This window comes from Hemiscyllium ocellatum, chromosome 2, assembly GCF_020745735.1.
Source record: "Hemiscyllium ocellatum isolate sHemOce1 chromosome 2, sHemOce1.pat.X.cur, whole genome shotgun sequence".
Lineage (NCBI taxonomy): Eukaryota > Metazoa > Chordata > Chondrichthyes > Orectolobiformes > Hemiscylliidae > Hemiscyllium > Hemiscyllium ocellatum.
In genome coordinates this window covers 37,796,383-37,820,664 of record NC_083402.1, presented here as the reverse complement: position 1 = coordinate 37,820,664, position 24,282 = coordinate 37,796,383, and the positions used below count along the sequence as shown (strand labels likewise).

Sequence of the window (24,282 nt, the reverse complement as noted above, 5' to 3'; positions counted from 1 at the left end):
TGTCTGTTTGTCCCTTCCATATCTTTCACCTTTCCCTTCCCATCAGCCCTCGAAGATGGTTGAGCCAAGGAAATTACCCTGAGAAACTCCTGCAGAGATGACTGCCCTCCAACAACCACAGCCATCTTTCTGACTGAGCTAAGGTTGACAAACATGTTGAGTTACTACAAACTGTTGTAGTTCTTTCTGTTTTCTTCACTGAAGTTTGTTTTCTAGTTATGTACCTTGAGTTTACCTGTAACACTCTAGAGTCCATTTGTATGATTTGGAATTCTTATTGTCTTTTTATTGTGGCTGTCTTCAGGCATGAGCATGTCCTTATTTCTTTTATTTCCTTTTACTAAGCATGAAAACATTTTTTTGGCAAATGGTCCCTAATGGGATCTCCTTGGAGTCTCAGGTTTTGATTGGTTGATCCATCAATGCTCTAATTTATGTCCTAATTTGAAGTATGCCACTAATCCACAGATGGAGTCTTATGTAAGTGTAATGTCTGCTGTTGCAAAGTGTGAGTCATACTTCATTATTTCACAATGATTTGACTTTTATAACTGGGTGGGCAAACTTTCTAAACAGATTTCGCAGAACAGGCTTCCAAATTGACTTCTCTTTGCTCCATTTGTTTTGTCACTGTTTTATAATTTCATAGCTCAACCACATTCGGCAGATGAGAGAGTTTGTACTAAATGTCGAGTAATTCAAAACTGTCCTGTTTTTGCTTTTTCCACTGATGTCTTTTATTTTTGTTCTGTCTCCAGCTGTCAAATTTCCTGATTTCCTCTTTGGTGTCTTGTGACAGAGACTTAAACAGCTGAAAAATTTCAAAATGTAAAGTCACCCATGATTAAATGATGATCAGATTTGGAGCTTATTTGGTGACCCTTGATTCGTTCCTTCAGAAAATTGTGCTGGATTATAATCTCAGGAGTTGGTACTAAACTTTGGTAGTTCTTGAGAGGAGGTCACTGGACCTGAAATGTTGACTTTGATTTCTCTTCACAGATGCTCCCAGACCTGCTGAGCTTTTCCAGCGACTTCTGTTTTTGTTTCTAAATTTTGGTAGCTTATGCAACTGCAAAGGAAGACCGTGTAATTTCTCTCCCTGGCATGTTACTCCAGTCATGTTCTCATAGAATCCCTGCAGTATGGAAGCAGTCCATTCGGCCTGTCGAGTCCACATAAACTCTTCAAAGAGCGTTCCACTTGACCCAACCTGCTATCTGTGTAACCCCTGCGTTTCCCTGGGCTAACCCACCTACCCTGTACCTCCCCTAGAAACTATGGACAATTTTAGCTTGGTTGATCCACCCAACCTGCATATCTTTGGACTATAGGAGGAAACTGGAGAACGTGGAAAAAATCCATGCAGACATGGGGAGAAGGTGCAAACTCCGAACGGACAGTTGCCTGATGCTGGAATCATTCCTAAAGAAGGGCTTATGCCCGAAGCGGCGATTCTCCTGCTCCTTGGATGCTGCCTGATGTGCTACGCTTTTCCAGCGACACATTTTCGGCTCTGATGCTGGAATCGAACCTGGGTCCCTGGCACTGTGGGGCAGCAGTGATAACCACTGAGTTACCGTGCTGCTCCACTGATGTCAAATCTACCACCTAGTCCAGGAGTATCAAGAACAGATATGGTTCTGCCCCTCTGCCTCCCCTCAAAATAAACAATTTGACTGAGATCAGGTTGAGGATTGAACTTGGGGACCCAATATCAGGATAATATTTTCTACATTTGCACATTTAGTTTAAATTCCTTCCTAGAAACATCTTACGTGGAAAAGTTATTTTTAAATTCTCCACAGACACTGTTTTAAAAATTGTGTTCTGCAGATTACGGAATTGTGTTTTAGAGATATGGTGTCTTGAAGGATTTCGCATGGAAGAGTTCTGTTTGCAATGCACTGTCATGTGTTTGTGTGTCAGAAGTAGACCACAATCTCTCTCACCATCTGGAATCGTGTTGTTCCTGTGAGAACAGATTGTTTGGAGATACTGTGCTTTCACGTGATATCAGTGACTTGTCTGCAGGATTGTTTTGGATAGAAGGGTTTTAACTAGCCTTTCATTCAATCAAAAACAAGTGATTTGAATGGCTGTGTCGCTATTTCAGAAGGAAAGCAGAAATGAGAGAGCATGCTTTAAGTGGAGTACCACGTTCAATTAATCACATTCTATCTAAAGCAAGTATGTTCCCTTCCCTGAAATAAACATTTACTGAAATTTGAGATTTATGCATCAAGCTTAATGAATTGAATTTGGAGGATTAAGTTTATATTTAAGATGTTTGTATAGCAATGAAGTAACATGGGTGAATATAGATGTGAAATTAAATTACATAAAATTTTTAAAGGTTTTGAAAATATGCTTGCTTGGGAGTCATTGGCTTGGCCAGCATTTATTACCTATCTCTAATTGTCCTAAAAGGCATTATCAACCTTCTTGGACCACTCAGGATTGAGAATTTATAGAGGAACTGAGAAGGAAACAAACTTTTTTTTAAATTTTGGAATAGAAATAACAACGTTCGATTCGGGGAGGGAGAGTGACGAAGGACCAAACAGGAAAAATTAAGAAAAAGTTTCAAAATTTTGACATGAATTTTTTTTCTTGATTCCTTTGAGATGTGGGTGTAACTGGTTGGGCCAATGTTATTGCACATTCCGAGTTGCTCTTAAGATGATGGTGAGCTTCCTGAACTCTGCAATCCACGTTCTGTAGGTAAACCAAAAATGCCCTTTGGGACAGAATTCCAGGAGTTTGTCCTAATGGCACTGAAGGAATGGTGATATTATTCCAAGTCAAGATGGTGAGTTGGGTGCAGGTGGTGGTGTTCCCATGTATCTACTACCCTCATCCTTCAAGATGGAATTGGTTATGGGTTTGGAAGGCACTGTCTAAGGATCTTTAGTGAATTACTGTAGTGAATTGTGTAAATAGTACACAGTTCTGTTGCTACTGACCATCAGTGAAGAGAATTGGATGTTTATCGACATGGTACCAGTCAAGTGGGATGGTGTCAGGCTTTGAGTGTGTTGTTGGAGCTTCATCATCCAGGTAAGTGGAGGAGTGTTCCATTATGCTCCCAGCATGTATCTTGTAGATTATGGACAGGCTTTCGGGAGTCAGGAGGTGAATTGTTCACTGCAGGATTTCTGGTCTCTGACCTGTTCTTGAAGTCACTGTAGTAAAATTTATTTATTTATATTTATCATTTATATTTGTAATCTGGTTGTAAAGTCTGAAGGAGAGATGAGACAATACAAATTAATTTTCAGTATAAGAGCAACTGATTTGGAAGTAATTAGCAGTTGTCATATCACGGAGTTGACTTCTGCTATTATTTAGTTGCCTTAAATATCTGTCATGCATTTAATTTTTAACATGTAATTAAGCAAGTTCCTGACCTACAATGCTGAGGTAGAGAGCAATACATTATGTTTGGGAAGGTCATGACAAAGCATGCAATTTGGTTCATAACTTTTTTTGATATTGTCATCACGATCTCATTGAATGACGGATCAGCCTCAATGGGTCAAATGGCTGCTTCTGCTCCTCTGTCTCATGATATGGTACTAAATTTTGATACTTCTGAGAGACTTTGATTTCTCTTCACAGATGTTGCCAGATCTGCTGAGCTTTTCCAGTGACTTCTGTTTTTGTTTCTAAATTTTGGCAGCTTATGCAACTGCAAAGAGGGACAGTGTAGTTATAAAGTAGAACTTTATAAGATTATGCTTAAGTACAATAGATAATTAAGAATGAAGGGTAAGGCCATACTAATCAGTGTTATTGTAATTGTGCTCTAATTGATGCATTTAGAAAGCTAAGTGACAGTTTTCACACCTTGGTGCAAAAGTTGTACAGTGCCCTGTCACAAGTAATGTTTTAAAAAAAAACAAAATCTGTTTTCTGTACTAGCCACAAAGGGAAATACTGATGAGAACTGGTTTGGTTCAAGCAGACAGGACCCGTTAAGGAACGAGGAGCCACTGTAGTAGGCCTGACTGCTATTATTTGGTTTGGGAATGCTCAGAAGGTTAGATGGAATAACTTTCAATGGACACTGGAAAACACACTATCTCTCATGGTAGGGGAAAGAGAGCCTATTGGGAAGGTGGGGGTGGGGGGGGGGCTGTGGGGGGGAGTTGATCTTCAAGGCTACATATTCCCTGTAGCATGCAGTTAAAATGCTTCATAAAGCAGTTTGATTGCATTAACGGAACAGTGGTTTGTTTTCCATTTTGGTTTGGTATATTTGTTGCCTACTGAGCAATGTTGAATATTTTGAGATTGATTTCCAGTGTCAGATTCAAAATATCTTCTAGGAAGTTTTGGTCTCTACAAAGATTATAACATTGCATATAACTCTGCATCTGTTACTCATTCTGTCCCATTTATACAGAAATATTGAAGGGTTCCATTAGCCTCACTGTTGTCACAAGGAAATGATCAGAGTAGGAGGAGGCCACACAACCCACCTAGCCCTCCTGTAATTAACTAAGATCATGCTGATCTTCCACCCCAACTACCTGCTGCATTCCCAGAGATCTTTGTGTACTGAGGAAGTCTAGATATATCAGTTTCAGTCTTAAATATATTTATCAGCTTGGTAGCCACAGCCCACTGAGAATTCCAACGTTTCACACTTCTTCCAGTGAAGAAATATCTCCTTGTCTCAATGCTAAATGGGAACTGAGAAATAAGAAAAGGATGATCATCTTATTGGGATTGTATTATAGCCCCCCCTAAAAGTCAGAGGGAAATTGAGAAACAAACTTGTAAGGCAATCTCAGCTATCTGTAAGAATAATAGGATAGTAATGGTAGGGGATTTTAACTTTCCAAACATCGACTGGGACTGTCATGGTGTTAAAGGTTTAGATTGGAGAGGAATTTCTTAAGTGTGTACAAGACAATTTTTTCTGTTTCAGTATGTGGTTATACCTACTTGAGGAGGTGCAAAACTTGACCTACTTTTGGGAAATAAGGCAGGGCAGGTGACTGAGGTGTCAGTGGGGGAGCACTTTGGGACCAGCAACCATAATTCTATTTGTTTTAAAATAGTGATGGAAAAGGATAGACCAGATGTAAAAGTTGAAGTCCTAAATTTGAGAAAGGCCAATTCTGACGGTATTAGGCAAGAACTTTTGAAAGCTGATTGGGGGCAGATGTTCGCAGGTAAAGGGACGGCTGGAAAATGGGAAGCCTTCAGAAATGAGATAACAAGAATCCAGAGAAAGTGTATTCCTGTCAGGGTGAAAGGGAAGACTGGTAGGTATAGGGAATGCTGGATGACTAAAGAAATTGAGGGTTTGGTTAAGAAAAAGAAGGAAGCATGTGTAAGGCATAGACAGGATAGATTGAGTAAATCCTTAGAGTATAAAGGAAGTAGGAGTATACTTAAGGGGGAAATCAGGAGGGCAAAACGGGGACATGAGATAGCATTGGCAAATAGAATTAAGGAGAATCTAAAGGGTTTTTAGAAATATATTAAGGACAAAAGGGTAACTAGGGAGAGAATAGGGCCCCTCAAAGATCAGCAAGGCAGCCTTTGTGTGGAGCCACAGAAAATGGGGGAGATACTAAATGAATATTTTGCATCAATATTTACTGTGGAAAAGGATATGGAAGATATAGAATGTAGGGAAATAGATGGTGACATCTTGCAAAATGTCCAAATTACAGAGGAGAAAGTGCTGGATGTCTTGAAACAGGTAAAGGTGGATAAATCCCCAGGACCTGATCGGGTATACCTGAGAACTCTGTGGGAAGCTAGAGAAGTGACTGCTGGACCTCTTGCTGAGTTATTTGTATCCTCGATAGTCACAGGTGAGGTGCCGGAAGACTGGAGGTTGGCAAACGTGGTGCCACTATTTAAGGGCAGTAAAGACCAAGCCAGGGAACTATAGACCGGTGGGCAAGTTGTTGGAGGGAGTCCTGAGGGACAGGATGTACATGTATTTGGAAAGGCAAGGACTGATTTGGGATAGTCAACATGGCTTTCTGCGTGGGAAATCGTGTCTCACAAACTGGATTGAGTTTTTTGAGGAAGTAACAAAGAAGATTGAGGGCAGAGCAGTAGATGTGATCTATATGGACTTCAGTAAGGCGTTCGACAAGGTTCCCCATGGGAGACTGATTAGCAAGGTTAGATCTCATGGAATACAGGGAGAACTAGCCATTTGGATATAGAACTAGCTCAAAAGGTAGAAGACAGAAGGTGGTGGTGGACACCTGTGACCAGTGGAGTGCCACAAGGATCGGTGCTGGGCCCGCTACATTTTGTCATTTACATAAATGATTTGGATGTGAGCAGAAGAGGTACAGTTAGTAAGTTTGCAGATGACACCAAAATTGAAGGTGTTGTGGACAGCGAAGAGGATTACCTCAGATTACAACAGGATCTGGACTAGATGGGCCAATGGGCTGAGAAGTGGCAGATGAAGTTTAATTCAGATAAATCCGAGGTACTGCATTTTGGGAAAGCAAATCTTAGCAGGACTTATACACTTAATGGTAAGGTCCTAGGGAGTGTTGATGAACAAAGAGACCTTGGAGTGGTTCATGGCTCCTTGAAAGTGGAGTCGCAGGTAGATAGGATAGTGAAGGCGGCGTTTGGTATGCTTTCCTTTATTGGTGAGAGTATTGAGTACAGAGGAGTTGGGAGGTTATGTTGCGGCTGTACAGGACATTGGTTAGGCTACTGTTGCAATATTGCGTGCGATTCTGGTCTCCATCCTATCAGAAAGATGTTGTGAAACTTGAAAGAGTTCAGAAAAGATTTACCAGGATGTTGCCAGAGTTGGAGGATCTGAGCTATAGAGAGAGGCTGAACAGGCTGGGGCTGTTTTCCCTGGAGCATCGGTGACCAAGGGGTGACCTTATGGAGGTTTACAAAATTGAGGGATATGGATAGGATAAATAGACAAAGTATTTTTCCTGGGGTTGGGGAGTCCTGAACTAGAGGGCCTACGTTTAGGGTGAGAGGGGAAAGATATGAAAGAGACCTAAGGGGCAACTTTTTCACACAGAGGATGGTATGCGTATGGAATGAGCTGCTAGAGGATGTGGTGGAGGCTGGTACAATTGCAACATTTAAGAGGCATTTGAATGGATATACGAATAGGAAAGGTTTGGAGGAATGTGGGCCGGGTGCTGGCAGATGGGACTAGATGGGGTTGGGATATCTGGACGGATTGGACCGAAGGGTCTGTTTCCATGCTGTACATCTCTATGACTCTACGATTCTCCACCTTTCAACCAGAAAAACAGCCTTTACACGGCTGAGCTCCCCCACTCCATTTTATTTTTCAGTGCAATCATATTGCTCTTTTTGGAATTCTAGAGCACATTGATCCTACATTTGCTCGTAGGGGGCCTTCTCATCCCAGGAATCACTTTTCGTGAACCTTTTGTATTTATTGGTGAGGAGATCAAAACCATATATTCAATATTCCTGGTCTTGCCAAATCAAGATTTGAATAGATGGAACCCAACCATTGATCCTTGCATCACTCCATTAATTACATCTGTCTCCCTGGAAAGTAACTCAATTTATTTCTACTTTTTCTATTGGTTAAACAGAGATTGCAATTTTGTGAACTCTGATTTCCTTGTCGTGACATGTGGTGTGGCATCCTGGTAAATTCCTCCTGAAAATCCAAAAATACCGCATTCTACTGACTTACCCCTTCTCTATCCTATCAGTTACATCTTCAAAAGAAAAGCTCTTGATAGATTTGTCAAAATTTTATCTCCATAAATTTGCAATGCTGCATAATCTGGCAGTAAATTCCAGTCCATGGTGAAGTCTAAAGTGGAACAAGCTAAGTGAACCTGAATGTATAACCACCGTTCTGTAACATTCCTGAAAGAAGTAAGGGCTTTGATTATCTCGCGTTGACTCCAAGAAGAAATTCTGGGGAAGCATTACCCGATTCACATTACGCAAAGTCAAAATTTTAGCACTTGAGGTAGAAATATGATGGCACATTGTAATGCGAGAATGGCTTTTGGATCATGGATTTGAGAGAACCATTAAATCAATGAGAAATACTGACTGTGTCAAAGAAGGGTTGAGATGAATATCTACCTGAAGAACAGGAAAGAAAATTCAAAAAGGAGTAACCCAGATTTGAAGTTCCAGCTCCATGTAGGAAAAAAAATACTTGGTGGGATTACTATAAAAGCATGATCCCAGAAAAGGGAAGAACAGGGAGGTTTAAAATTGGTGCAAGGTCAGAAGTGTGGTGGCAGTAAGAAGTTCCGACTTTAGATGGGAGCTAATGAAATGGGTTTAATTAGAAGATAGAATTCCTACAATATGGAAGCGGGTCGTTCTGCCCACAAAGCCCACACTGCTCCTCTGAAGAATGTTCTACCCAGACACCCCCCTCTACCCTCGCCCTGGAAGCCTTGGATTTCGCATGGCTAATCCACTTGGACGTTATTGGGGCAATTTAGCATGGCTAATCCACCTAACCTGCACATCTTTGGATGGTAGGAGCAAACCCACGTAGACATGCAGAATGGGCAAACTCCACATAGTCAGTTGGCCGGGGCTGGAAGACACTTGAGTGTGCCAAAATCGAAAACTGGAGACTGTATTTAAACAAGGATGGGTCTGGTTGGGAGAGGTCAATAGATAAAGCCAAAAACAATTTAGCAAGAGGGATATGAATTTGAGGAATAAAATCAAGTTTTTTGATTCCCTACAGTGTGGAAACAGGCCCTTCAGCCCAACAAGTCCACATTGACCCTCTGAGGAGTAACCCATGCAGACCCATTTCCCTCTGACTAATACACCTAACATTATGGGCAATTTAGCATGGCCAATTCACCTGACCTGCATATCTTTGGACTGTGGGAGGAAACTCCTGCAGACACTAGCTGGAATCGAACCTGGGACCCTGATGCTGTGAGGCAGCAGTGCTAACCACTGAGCCACTGTGCAGTCCTAAAAAATAACTTGCCGCTCTATTGCGTTGCACAATACAAGTGCATAGGGGTGATGTGAGCAGCCACTGCTGGCAGGAAAAAGCCTACTGCACCTGGTTTTCCCAGGTGGTCTCCCATCCAAGTACTAACCAGGCCTAAGTCTGCTTAGCTTCTGAGATAAAACTAGATCTGGTGTTTTCAGACTTGTACTGCTGTAGTTGACCATAATGATACCTGAGCAGCATTGAATTTTTTGTTTCAGTAAAAACTCATGGGGGTGGGGGAGGTGAGGTGAGGGGATAGGGGATATGGTGTTTATAATAAAGCACTAAAGATTAATGAGTGTATATTGCAGTGCAGAGCGTGGGAAATAAACTGGAGAACTGGAAGCAATTATTCTACCAGAAGATCTGGCCCTAATAGCATAAACAGAAACCCCTCTGCAAGAAGAAGCCTGGTTTAGCTAGCATCTGTGGTAAGGAAAAGTTTTTAAGAATTGTCAAATAAAGGTAATTTCACTCTAAAATGGGATGAAAGGATTAGTGACAAGTCATTAGTGTAGATTTCAAAAGAAATGTAGTACTTATACTTCAGAATTATTGGAGGAGCTTATACACCAATGGTAAATGGAGAAGATTTAGCATATGTGGGCATTCGGAAGAATTTTTGACAAGGTATTGTGTGTAAAATTATCAGATGAAGAAGAAAAAATTACATGAGAGATATCACTTCGGATTAAGGATTGGGTAGGAATTGTGAAGTTTTCAAAAGCTCAGTTTTGGACCAATTCTGTACATAGTGTCAATGATTTGAATTTTGCCTGGAGAGAGTGGTGGCAAAGCTTTATTGATCTTGAGATTGCTTCCCTCTCTGGCCTCCTGAAGAATTTTTGTGCGATGGGGGAATACAATTCAAAAGTGGCAGCTGGAATTCAGTTTGAGTAATTGAAATATTGCATCCTTCCTTTTTTTAAAAAAAAATGTAATTATACTCTGAACAAAACTTAGTGCAGTGGAAGAGCAAAGGCTTTTGGGAGTTAAGGAGTCTCACAGCATTTAAAGACAGTCGCTCAGGTTGATGAAGCTGTTCTTTTTATTTAACAAAGAAAACCAATCAATCAGCCTCATGGAATTCCAGGTTTTGACGAAAGATGCAAAAAATCTGAAACCAAAAGGTTAATTCAATGCTAATGTAAAACTGTAAGACAGAGACAAATAAAATACTGTGGATGTTGGAAATCTGGAAAGCACAAAATGCTGACAAAATCCAGGAGGTCTGGTAGCACCTGTGCAAAGAGAAACTTAATTTTTCATGTCTAATATGGCTGTCCTTGGAACTGAAAAGGGCTGTAAAATGGTGCTCCAGACAGAGGGGAGGAGGAGTGAGTGGAAAAGATGGTAAAAGTGCCCAGAACAAAAGACTAAGGTTAACTTTGTTCTTAGCAGCAAGCAAGACATGGTAGAGTGGGGTAGGTGGAAGGGTTTCAATCTATGATGAAGGACAAAGGTCATCCTCTGAAGTTGTTGAACCAAGTGTTAATTCTGAAGGGTGCAAAGTGCCTCTGAAAAGTCAGGAGTTGTTCCTCTCTCCTTTTTTTTATTTGGAACACTGTAGCAAGCTCAGGCTGAAATATTAGTCTGAGATCGCAATAGATCATTGAAGCAGCAAGCAACTGGGAAGTCAGGGTCATTCTTAGAGAGTGGAAGGATTTCACAAAGTGGTCACCCAGACTCCTGTTTTGTAAAGGAGACAACATAGTGAACAGCAAAAACAGTAGACTCAATTGAATGTAATACAGCAAACTTCTGCTTTCCTTTTTGATAGTGTTTTTGGGAGCTTGGGCAGTGAGGTGGTGTGTTTAGCGTGGTAAGGTGACATGAGAGTGAGGAAGTGTTGGTCCTGTTGGAGGAGTGAATGGGGGTGATGTAGAAAAAAATAGTTCCTGAAGCCTGAGTAGATCTGAGTACTTGAATCCTCAGTTCTGACCACCTGCCTGACAGAAGGTCTTTGTTTTACACCGTTTTGTCTTGGAACTCTTCTCTGCAATGCTGCTGTGATGATGTCCTTTAGCTGAGCCGACTGGTTTCCCATAGCCACAAACATTTTTGTTTCACTATGCTGAGTGTTCTCACTAATTTTAAATTTTACCTGGTTCTTTGATGCGAACGTTATTCTTGATGAGCATCGCTGTCGTTAACTTCACCTCTGGAATTTAGCTGTCCTTTTTTTTTTGCCTTGTTTATACCAAGCATATAGCGACTTTTTGAGTTGAGTAGTTTTGGTAGGACCCAAATTGTGGATTGTTGAGTAAGTGATAGCAGGTGAAGCATCATTTTTGATGGTGCATCACCTTGTTTGACTTTGCCGATTGAACAGTAGACTGATCGGTGGTAATTGATAGGGGGTTAGATTTGCCTATTTTTTTTCTCTCAGTAGGACAATTTTCCAATTTGAATAGATGCTGCAATAGCTGTACTGGCACAACCTGTCTACAGATGCAGCTAGTTTGGGTACACAAGTCTTCAGCATTACTGCAACTCCTAGCTGTTGGCACGTCTAGTGTTCTTAGTGATTTGATATCATATAGAGTCATACAACACAACTCATTCATGCCTACCAGATTTCCTAAACCAAATTAGTCCCATTTTGCCTGCATTTGGCCCATATCCCTTTTAAACCTTTTTCCTACCCACGTACGTATCCATATATCATCTTAAATGCTACAATTGTATCCACCTGTGTCATTTCTTCTAGCACCTTTTTGTTCCATATGTGCAACACCCTCTGTGTGAAAACGTTGCCCCTTGGGTCCCTTTGAAATCTTTTTTTTCCCTCTCACCTTGAACGAATGCCCTATATAGTTCTGGACTCTCCCACCCTAGGGAAAAGACCTTGGCTCCCCCCCCCCCCCCCCCCCCGGCCATGATTTCATAAACCTCTAAAAGGTTACCTCTCAGCCTTCAACGCTCCAGAGAAAAGTCCCAACCTATCCACCCTCTCCTTATAACTCAAAACCTCCAGTCTAGGTAACATCCTTGAGTCTTTTTTGCACTCTTTCCAGTTTAACAACATCCTTCCTACGTTAGGACCAGCAGAACTGTATGTAGTACTCCAAATGTGGTCTTACTAACGTCCTGTATATCTGCAACATTGACTTCCCGACTCCTATTTTCAGTGCCCTGATCAATGAAGGCAAGTGTGTCAAATGTCGCTTTCACAATTCTATCTGTTTTTGTGGCCACTTTCAAGGAACTATGTATCTGCACCCTTGATCTCTCTGTTCTATAACATTAGCCAGGGTCCTATCATTATCTGTGTAAGCCATGCCCGACCAAAATGCCTTACCTAAATGCAATCTCTCTCATTTATCTAAATTGAGCGCCATCTGCCATTCCTTGGCCCACTGGCCCAGTTGATCAAGATCACATTGGACTTTTAGATAACTTTCTTCACTGTCTGCTATGCCACTAATTTAGGTGTCATTCGCAAACTTACTAACCTAACCTCCTCTATTCTAATCCAAATAGTTTATGTAAATGACAAACAACAGTGCACCCAGCACCAATCCATGTGGCACACCTCTGGTCACAGGCCTCCAGACTGAGCAACAACCCTTTACCAAAACTCTGTGTCCTGCCTTCAAGCCATGAAGTAAATTTGAATTGGCTGAAGACCAACTTCAGTGGTTGTGGAGAGCCATCCATTTAAAGCAGTTCTGATTGAATATGATTGTAAATATTCAGCCTCGGCCTTTCCAAATATGTGATAGTTATTGACATAGAGGGAGGGTCTTCACGGTGCCTCCTTTTCCCATTTGTTGCTTAATTGCCCACAATGTTTCCTAACTGGATGTAGCGAGATTGCAGAGCTTTGATCTGATCCGTTGGTTTGGGATTGCTCAATTTGATCTGTAGAGTGCAGCTTCATTATATATCATGGGTGCAGTTTGGCACTGCATTTTTTAGGTGTATCCAATACTGGTACTAGTATCTGTCCAATACACTCGCAACAGTGGTAGAGTCCCTGTTTGACGATTTGAGTGAGAGAAATATTGGGTTATGAGCTTAGACATTAGGTGGAATAAAATTATGGATAGCTGAAAATGTGTTACTGGTTAAAGCACAGCAGGTCAGGCAGCATCCAAGGAACAGGAAATTCGCGTTTCGGGCCAGAGCCCTTTATCAGGAATAATTATGGATACCCATAATTATGTTGATACCCATAAAATTATGGATACCCAATTTTGCGCTGCTTGATCTGCCTTCATTCATTATGCTTGAAGCCCTCTGCATGAAAGCGCACCTTCATTTCACATGGAAGCTACTGCTAGCAATATACTGTAATATTGCTAGAATGTTAAGGATGAGGTCAATGTAGGTGTCTCATGTAGTTTCTCTCTAGCACTTTCTGATTTTGTTTCAGATTTCCAGCATCCACCTTTTTTTTTAGCTCCATGTTTCTCACTTTGGCTCCCTCCGTACCTGCAGCAGGTCCAGTTTGGTACTTGCATGTTTCAAGATGCAGCCAGCTTGATCCTTTTTTGGTGCTGCACAGTTCGATTTTTGTAATCGACATTGAAGCCACAATTATCCACAAAGCATTGTGTGCTTGCTGTACACTGTACCTCTTCCAAGTTATGTTTTATGTTGATGAATAATGAGGGAGACGGGAGAGATGGTGATCAACCATGTTTGACCTGATGCCACTGGGATCCAGAGTCAACGTCTGGGACTCCCAGGGCCCACTTGAGTATTTACCATGATCGCCATTCTTTAGTGAGTCTGTCCTAATGGAACATCAGCAACCATGCCTGAGGATGATAATGAAGCAGTTGGCCTCATTTGATTGTAAGATATCATTTTATTCTTATCATTTTTACAGGATGTGGGCATCGTTAGCTAGGTCATCATTTGTTGCACGTCTCTAATGAACTTTTACAAAGGTGGTGGTGAACTGCTGCAATCCATGTGGTGTACATACACCCATAATGCTGTTAAGAAGAAATATGCAAGAATCTGATTCAGCAGCCATGAAGCAATGGAATTATGGGTCCTCAATCAGAATGCAGCTTAGAGAGGAACTTGCTGGTGATGGTGTTTAGCATGCATCTACTTCCCCTGTTATGGTCCAGACCCCTTGAAATATTTTAAGAATGTAGCCTGGACCCTCACGTTATCTTTCTTTTAAAGGCAAATGTGATGTGCCATGTTCCAAATGCAATGCAACTGGTCAAACTATTTGACGTTCAGCAAAACACCAATTTATTTAAACACTATAGTTAAAATACAACCAATGAAAAGAGGAATTTAGAATACCTTTAACTCTATTGGATAACGTAACTGAATAATAGATACAGTAACCATTACTAATTAACTTCCAATATAGCAACATTCCATAAACACACCTTTAGCAAGAAAGTAAATTCAGAAAAAATAGATTTGTCTCACAGGTAACCCAGCAGTGGAGAGAAACCCCAGCTTCCAGCTGGGACCGAGAGGGGGAAGAGAGCTTCTACTTCAAGTCCACAACAGCTTAAAGCTAAAAACAGTTTTAAAAAAATCTCAAAAGCCTGGTCTGAGAGCTAGCCACACCCAGCCAGACTGCCGCTATTGTTCCAATTCTTTCTTTTTTTAAAAAAAACTCCAGGACAAAATAACCTCTTAAAGCCACCGCATCATCACATCTCTCTCCTACGAGGTAGGAGAATCCAGATTTCAAAGGTGCTGTCAAGAGGCTAGCTGAATTGCTGCAGAACACCTTGTGTTTGTTACACATTGTTACTATTGTACTTCGGCACAAGACATGTGGCAGTTGGGTACAGTTATTTTCTGGATGGTTTCAAACCAGGAGGATTTCATCAAACTCCTGAGTGCTACCTTCTGTAGGTGGTGGACAGGATTTACAGAGTCAGGGAGTGAGTTACTTACGATAGAGTTTCAGTGAGTCAGCTCCTTTACTTTTGGCCAACATCACCAGTGTGGGAAGTTTCAAGGTCAACCGAATTAATTGTGGCTGGTTGATTATTGTCCAAATATTCGTAATGGTCGGTTAGCTTGGATGGCTGGTTTGTAATGCAGAGTGATCAATTCTTGCACCAACTGAGGTTGTCATGAAGGACTATCTCTCTCAGCCTGTTCCCTTTCTGAGGCATGGTGACCATCAGTCACCCCTCTCTTTCTAATGAAAGAGCTGCCATATGATCAGGTAGGATTATGGTGACATTTAATAGTTTGACAAAACTGAAAAGTTGTTTTTATTTCCAATTTATTTAATAAACTGAACTTAAGTTCTTGAGCTGTCATGGTGAGAATGGAACTCCTGTCTTCTGTGATTTAGTTGAGGCATCTAACTTACAAATCCAGTATTTTAACCACATTGCTATGTATTCACTAGCCAATGTAAAGCTCAACAAAGTCTTTGTCATACATAGAGCAATCGATTTGAAATATCGCGTTCACAAAATTAAACAAAAGTTTGATGCCCACTGTCTAACATGGTTGACTATAGCATATTATTTGTAGTGATACAGCTGAGGCACTTCCCACAACAACAGTCATTCCCATCAACCCCAGTGTTGAATGCAATGTTGTTAAATTGAGAAAGCTGAGAGTTAGTGAGGAAGCTTGTAATTGATCTAACTTGACGATGACAAAGCCGAGTATCAAATTGCCTGTCATCTCATGCACTCGGTCCATTTTTAGCATTTTACTGATACAGTCGTGAAATGGATGTGTTTGAGATGATATCGAGTTAAATGGAAAGCTGTCATTGTAATTGTCTGATTTAACCTGGGTAGGATGGAATTGAAGAGGATATGAAGTGTCAAACTTTTTTTTAATATCAGTCCTGTGAAACTAATAGTTTAGAACCAATCAAATTATATTGAGTTCTGTGTCAACTTGTCTATAAATGCTATACGGGTGCAGGCAGTATTGTGATTAGTAATCCAGAGGCTTGGGGGAGTCCTGAGTTCAAAATGCATTGCAGCTGCTGGAGGATTGACATAAATATTCAAGTGCAGACTGAAAGGAAGAACCTCTGAAGATTAGCTCTCTTCCCCCCCCCCCCCCGCCAATATTGTACTGAAGTGTTGACCTGTGACCTGGAGGTATGCTTGAAACTTATACGTAGGTGAACATGCTGGAACTGAGTAAAGTTTATGCAGGTAATTATTGGAATACGTAACACAGACAAATGAGACTCCTACATCTGTGAAACAATAGAAAACTGACTTGTATCATTAATTCCCCACACTTGTTGGCTTTCTAGATAAAGAGAACTAAAGAAATTGAATCAGGCTGTGCTCATTGTGTTTGATTGTTGAATGGTAGTATGTTAACAATTATTTCTAACAGTGCGCCGTGGGATGAGGGAGTGATGATGCTTAACAGAAGGTGGAAAAGGGGAATGTTGCAATGACAGCCTCAGTTAAGAATCTGGAAACCACCATCTCCTTTGCAGGCACAGAATGTAATAGATAAAACATTGATGAATAAATAACTGGCTTTCTTTAAACTAACTTTTGAATCTCTATCTTTCATTTCGTAATGAAATTTACAGTCAATCATTGTACTTACAGCTGTGTCCAATACGTATGGTTGAAGACTCTTGAAATTTTTCTCCCAATCATTCCTAAAGGCTGGGATAGAATTGGCCAGATAATGGCAGATCTTTGGGATACCTCTTCTCCTTTTAATTTAACGTTGGCAATATGTAGCACTCTGTCTCTGCCTATTGAACTTCAGTATCCTGTCATTCTGTTTCCAGCAAGATTAACTGGATGGTAATCTGGAGGTGGCAACGCAGCCTCAGCTGACGTTGACTAACACTGTGCACATAACGTTTGAATAATTGTACAAAAGACCCTCAGTGAATATTTTCAGTTACATTCTGTGGACATTTTATAATGAAGGTTTTGTGTTTCATGCCTGTAATGCTGAGAGCAGTGTGATACCAGGAACATGACATTGGACAGCAGTAGATTGGATGACCGCTTTGACTGTGTTCTTATCCATGCCTCCTCCACTCAAAGACAAACTTTATTCCTCCTTTCTTAAACTCGCATTAACACAAAATATCATGGCCCGCTGCATGTACCACATAAAGATCTGCACACACATCTCTTTCCCCCTGAATCCCAACAAATTTACTTAGAAGATCATGTTTGTCACTTTTTTAGATTGCTCTCCTTTTTAATTTATCCACCTCTCTTTTTGGGAAGTCATTTTAAATTATGTTTTGTATATAATACATTCATAAACATAGATGATGACAAAACCAGTTCCTCACTGCTTCTTTGACCTTGGAAGATGAAGTTAAACTTTCAGATGCTATGTCCCTGCCCTTTGAAATTCCTCTCAAATTGTCTTGTTGACTACTTCTCATCATGTATTCCAAAAGTTTACAAACTAATTTATATGATGGATATTTTTCAAAATTATTTTGTCTTCTTTGGAAAGATGTGAGGGAAGAGATTTACCAGCGTGATTCCAGGGATGAATTGATTTTAGGTCCAAGATGACATTGGGTAAAGGAGGTTGAGGGGAGATTTGATACAAGTGCTCAAGATTACGACGGACTGAAGTAAGTAAGGAAGGCTTGTGGCATTAAGAACTGGAACACCGGTTTGAGGATTTAAGGTTTTGAATTGGAGTTACAGTTGAAGAACAACATTTCCATAATGTGTGTTAATGGTTAGGAGTGTTACCTTCAAGATTGGTGGAAGTTCAAGATTTGTGTAAAGGTTTGTAGCTCGGGTGCTGGTTGCAGTTATCCTGTGTATGTTCACCGAGCTGGGAAATTGGTTTGCAGACGTTTTGTCCCTTTCTAGTGAATCCTCAGCGCTGTGAAGCGCTGCTATACAGTGTCAGTTATAACTTACTTGGTTTCATTCCCACTGCTTCCGGTTGCCAGCTCTGGCTGTTCATTACAGTGGCTGGTATATTGGATCTCGGTCAATGTTTATTGATGGAGTCTGTGGATGAGTGCCACGCTTCTAGAAATTCTCTGTCTGTCCTCTGTTTGGCTTGTCCTATTGTTGTGTTGTCCCAGATGAATTTGTGGTCCTTGTTGTCTGTATGTTTAGCTACAAGGATCAGTTGGTTGTGATACTTAGTGGCAAGTTGGTGTTCATGAATGCACATCACTAGTTGTCTGCCTGTTTGTCCTATACTCTGTTTGTTTTGTGCAGTCTTTGCATGGAATCTTTTACATGTCCTACACTTGATGAGTAGAGGGTGTATTATTAAGATGAGTTGTTGTCTGAGCATGGCTGAGGGTTTATGTGCTGTCATGAATCAGAGTGGTCCACAGATGCCTGGCAAACAAACAACGTGACAGGGATGTGCCACGACCCAACACACTAAATACTCTACCTGGATATAAAAAAAACTCAGAACTGACAGCCAGACTTCTCTGACCACTCTCATTCATGACACTGCCCTGATATATTACTTCACCCTACCCAGCAGTCCCCAAGTTCACTCCCTCTTCTGTTCAGCCTTCTCTCCTCTGATTCACGAGGTAAGTATTTAATATTCAAATTTACCTTCCTGGTTGCCCCTCGCTCACGCTTTCTCGACTCCTGCTGCTGAAATGGAGCAGAGTAGTAATCTCAGCCTTGCTACCGGTGCCACGGGCTAGTGAGGCTAGGAACACGTGGCTGCACAGCTGGTGTCAGAAGGAGGGCTTCGGATGTATGGATCTTTTGGGATACCTTCTGGGGAAGGTGGGACCTATACAGGGAGGATGGGTTGCACTGAACTGAAGGAGTACCAATATCCTTGATAGGAGGTTTGCTAGAGTTCTTTGGGAGGATTTAAACTTGTTTGGCAGGGAGATGGGAACCAGAGCTATGGATCAGAGGATGGGGTAGCTGGTGCACAGAGTAGATAGGGCAAAGTTGCAGTCAGTGTGAGGGGTTGAAGTGTCTATTTTATTGCAATAAGTGTCAGGAATGAAAATGATGAACTTAAAGCTATGATTGTTGGGGCCATTATGGTGACTTGGCTATCACAGGGGCAGGAATGGTTGTTGGATGTTCCCAGGTTTACAAGCCTACAGATTCCCCCACGCCCACCCCCTACCCCCCACAGCAACAGAGACACAGAGGAGTAGATAGGGAGGCAGATTTTGGAAAGGTGCAGAGGTAACCAGGTTGTTATCGTGGGTGACTTCAACTCCCCTAATATTGATTGGAACCTCCTTAGTGCAAATAATTTGGATGGAGCAGATTTTGTCAGATGGGTCCAGGAAGGATTCCTGACTGAATATGTAGGTAGGCCGACTAGAGGGGATGCCATATTAGATTTGGTGCTTGGCAGGTGTCAGATTTTTGGGAAAGCATTTTGGTGATCGTGATCACAACTACCTGACCTTTACTATAGTTATGGAGAGGCATAGGTATGGGAAAATATTTAATTGTGCAAGGGGGAAATTGCAAAGTTATGAGGCAGGAACTACAGAGTATAAATTAGAAGCATATATTCTTGAGGAAATGCATGACAGAAATGTAGAATTTGTTTAGGGAGCACTTGCTGTGAGTGCTGGATAAGTTTGTCCAACTGAGACAAGGAAGGGAAGTGAAGGAACTTTGGATGATGGCATGCTGGCTCAGTAGTTAGCACTGCTGCTTCGCAGTGCCAGGGACCCAGGTTCGATGCCTGCCTTGGGTGACTGTGTGGAGTTTGTACATCTCCCTGTTTCTGTGGGGTTTCCTCTGGGTGCTCTGGCTTCCTCCCACAGCACAAAGATATGCAGGTTAGGTAAATTGGGCAATCTGAAATTGTAGAGTAATGGGGCAGGAGAATGATCCTGGGCGAGATGCTGTTCGGAGGATCAGTATGGACTTGTTGAGCTGAATGTGCTGTTTCCACACTGTAGGGATTCTATGATTCCATGATGAAATGTGGTACATCTAATCAAGAGGAAGAAGGAAACTTGCTTATAATTCGGGAAGCAAGGATCAGACAGGGCTCTAGAGCGTGACCAGGTAACCAGGAAGGAACTGAAAAATGGATTTAGGAGAGCTAGAAGGGGACATGCAAAAGCCTTAGTGGGTAGGATTAAGGAAAACCCCAAGGCATTCAATCTTTAGGTGAGGAAAAAGAGGATGGCTAGAATGAGGGTAGTGTCGATTAGGGATAGCGGAGGGAACTTGTGCCTGGAGTTGGTGGAAGTAGGTAATGTCCTTAATGAATACTTTGTATCAGTATTCACTACTGAGAGGCACTTGGTGTTTCTGATGACAGTGTGGAACAAGTTGATGTCAAGAAGGAGGATGTGCTGGAAATTTTGAAAAACAGAGGATAGATAAGTCCCCTGGGCCAGACTGGTTATACCCAAGGTAACTATGGGAAGCAAGGGAAGATATTGCTGCATCTTTGGTGATTATCTTTGTGTCCTCACTGTCCACTAGTCTAGGCCCAGATGATTGGAGGCTGGCAAATGTTATTCCCTTGTTCAAGGAAGTGAATAGGGATTACCCTGGGAATTGCAGACCACTCAGCCTTATGCCATTGGGCAAATTATTGGAGAGGATTCTGAGAGACAGGATTTCTGATTATTTGAAAAAGCGTAACTTGATTAGAGATAATCAGCATGGCTTTGAGGGGCAGGTCATGCCTCACAAAGCTCTATTGAATTCTTTGAGGATGTGACAAATCCCATTGAAGGTAGAGCGGTGGATGTGGTGTATATGAATTTTAGCATAGCATTTGATGAGGGTTCCCCATGGTAGGCACATTCGGAAAGTAAGGAGGCATGGGATACAGGGAAATTTGGCTGTCTGGATATAGTAGTAGATGGAAATTATTCAGCCTGGAGATTGGGGACTAGTGGTGTTCTGCAGGGATCTGTTATAAGACCTCTGCTCTTTGTGATTTTTACAAATGACTTGGATGAGGAAGTGGAAGGATGGATTAATAAGTTTGCTAATGACACGAAGATTAGTGGAGTTGTGGTTAGTGTGGAGGGCTGTTGTAGGTTGGAACAGGACATTGACAGGATGCAGAGCTAGGCTGAGAAGTGGCAGGTGGCATTCAACCTGGAAAAAATGTGAAGTGATTCACTTTGGAAGGTCGAATTTGAATGCAGATTACAGGGTTAATGGCAGGATTCTTGGCAATGTGGAGGAACAGAGGGATCTTGGGGTCCATGTCTATAGATCTCTTAAAGTTGCCACTCAAGTTGATAGGGTTGTTAAGAATGCATGTGGTGTTTTGGCTTTCATTAGCAGGGTTTAAGAGCCGTGCGGTTATGCTGCAGCTCTATAAAGTCCTCATTAGACTACACTTGGAATATTGTTTTCAAAGAACATTAGAATAACACAGCACAGTACGGGCCCTTCAGTCCTCGATGGTTCCGCAGGTCAGCACAACAATCTCTGAAGCCTATCCTACACTAATTCATTTTCATTCATATATTTATCCAAGGACCATTTAAATACCTTTTAAAGTTGGTGAGACTACACTGATGCAGGCAGGGCATTCCATGCCCCTACTACTCTGAGTAAAGAAACTACCTCTGACATTTGTCTTCTATCTATCACCCCTCAACTTAAAGCTATGTCGCCTTGTGCTATCCATCACCATGCTTGGAAAAAGGCTCTCACTGTCCACCCTATCAAAGCCTCTCGTGTCTGCGTGGATTTCCTCTGGGTGCTCCGGTTTCCTCCACAGTCCAAAGATATGCAGGCTAGGTGAATTGGCCGTGCTAAATTGCCGGTAGTGATCTGGAATGTGTAGGTTAAGTGCGTTTGTCAGGAGAAATGTGAAGTAGTAGGGTAAGGGAATGGGTCTGGATGGGATACTCTTCGGAGAGTCTGTGTGGACTTGTTGAGCCAAATGGCCTGTTTTCATACTGTATGCACTGCCAATGTGTGGTAGTAGAGTCAGATATATTAGGGGCATTTAAGCGACTCTTGGATAGGCACATGGATGATAGTAAAACGTAGGGTATGTAGGTTAGTTTGATCTTTAGAGTCAGATAAAAGATCAGCACATCGAGGGCTGAAGGGCTTGTACTGTACTGCTTTCTCTTTATTTTGGTAAAATATCTCCCAGTTGGCTAACATGCAGGTTGAAGGCTCATAGAGTTGGAGATAAAGAATTGGTTATCTAAGTTAATATATTAACAGGATGTAGAAACCAGGAATGAAAGGTCTTTTCAATTTGGCAGGCTGGAGTGGAGTATTATGAGGATTGATGCTGGAGTCTAGACTACTTACTATCTATATTTAATGACTTAGCTGAAGAGACTGAGAATAATATGTTGGCAATAGAAAGTTAGGTGGGGAGTTAAGGATGCAAACAAGCTGCAAAAAGACATGAACAGGCTGCATCAATGAGCAACATGATGGAAAATAGAACTTTTTTTATGTGGAGAATTTTGAGATTATTCACTTCAATAGTAAGAACTGACCAGCACAATGCCTTTTAAAAAATGCAAGATGCATGAACATTAATGTGCAGAGAAATGTGGGTATTGTTGTACAAGGCACACACAATTAGCTTGCGCATAATGGTAAGCAATTAGAGAAGGAAATGACCTGGTCTGTCCAGCATGGGGATTGGAGTGCAGGAATTACGAAGTTCTGTGACAATTATCTATAGCTTTGGTGAAACCACACCCAAATATTGTACACTGCACTTGTCTCCATATATTTAAAGAAGGATATATTTGTAGTGGAGATGATGCAACATTGATTCACTAGATTTGTTCCTTAAATGAGAGGATCTACCATTTATGAGCTCAATTGTGCCTATATTTTATGGTATTTTAAGAATGAGAGGAAACCTTGTGTAAGATCCTTCAGGATCTTTACAGGGTAGATACCGAGAGGTCATTCATCCTGGTTAGAAAGTGTAGAACATGAACCTAGTTTTGTAATATGAAGCCAATCATTAGGAGTGGCAAAATTGACAAATTTTTAAAAATATTTCTCTACTCCAGCAAGTTGTGACTGCTCTGTTATTGAATAAGGACAATAGATTTCATATCTCTGCAAATGTAGGAAGCGGGCATGAATGTGGATTTGAGGTGGGAGATAAGCCAATGTGATATTGAATGACAGCAGGCTAGAAGGGCCCCAAACCTACATGCCTGGTTTCTTGTATTATTGGTAGTAATACTCTAGTTCTTCTTTCAGTTACATAATAACCACGTGCGTTTCTCTTTTGTAGCTATTGTGGATGATGAAAGACTCTCTGCGGAGGAAATGGATGAGAGGAGACATCAGAACATTGCCTATGAGTATCTATGCCACCTAGAGGAAGCCAAACGGTAAGTATAATCCAAGTACTCTGTTTAATCATGTGAAATAGAATTTGTGATGGAAGTGATCATAAACGTTTGCAAAATGTTTCCTTTTGAATGAGAAATCAGTCTCACGTTTTTTCCAAGAATGTGGAATCTGGGGTATGTTGGTGCACGGGTTGGCATCAAAGTTAAGACCCTTGCTTATAAAGGAGCAATCAAGGTCCCTGATGCATCAGCTTGATTTTGCTTGCAGCATCATTGTTGTTTTGGTCAGTTTCCCAATGTGCAATATGTGCATCTTCTCATCTGATGCTGCAATATCCAATGGCTTACGTTCTTGTGAGGTTCAGCTGGAGTTGAGGTGTACCTCATGTAAAAATGTAAGTTGATGTAAAAAAAAATGCTGAATTTGCTCAGAGGAGTAGAAAATTCTTCTACTATCTTGACAATGTCCACCAAAAAGCATCTAATTATTCATTCATTTCACTGGAATCTTTCACAAAGCAAAATAGTTACTACATTTATGCTGTGTACTCCACACATCTTTTGCACATGATGCAGTATTAAAAATATTACAAGCAACTTTATTTCTTGCAGACAACAAAAATCTGGACTGTACTTAAATTGCAGCAACAGTGGATAAAGTTTAATTAGTTTTATAGTACTGAAATGGCGATGAACAAACTTCCATTCAGCCACAATGGAATAGCTTACTAATACCCAGTCTTAGGATCATACATGAGTAACTGAACTGTGGATTAAATTAATGGAGAAAGAACAGTTTGCATCTTAATAGTACCACTTTTAGACCTCCAGACTTTTCCAAAGGGCTTTGCAGCAGATCTTATTTGACGTATAGTCACTTTTATCTAATATAGGAAATGTTTAGCCATGGAACTGCAGACCAACGGTCAAAGAAGGACCTAGCCATTGCTGAAAGAATGGAATGTACCATTATGGGAAAGTAGCTCACACATACTTCCCCATCATTTTAATGGAAAGTTACCGTCATCAGCTGCCTGACCCTATAGGGACTCTGAGGTTTGTATAACGAGGCTAAGCTACAGAATGTCTCTTCAATTAA

The 24,282-nt window shown here is 41.2% G+C and overlaps 1 protein-coding gene and 1 pseudogene across 1 annotated transcript in view; one reads left to right on the top strand and one right to left on the bottom strand.

Moving 5' to 3' along the window:
- Positions 1-24,282, top strand: part of iqgap2 (IQ motif containing GTPase activating protein 2) — a 355,835-nt gene that overhangs the window by 14,627 nt on the left and 316,926 nt on the right. The window contains exon 2 of the mRNA XM_060835869.1: positions 23,123-23,222. Coding sequence (XP_060691852.1) covers positions 23,123-23,222 — 100 coding nt within the window. The remainder of the gene's footprint in view (positions 1-23,122; positions 23,223-24,282) is intronic.
- Positions 9,044-9,162, bottom strand: LOC132830021 (5S ribosomal RNA; annotated as a pseudogene).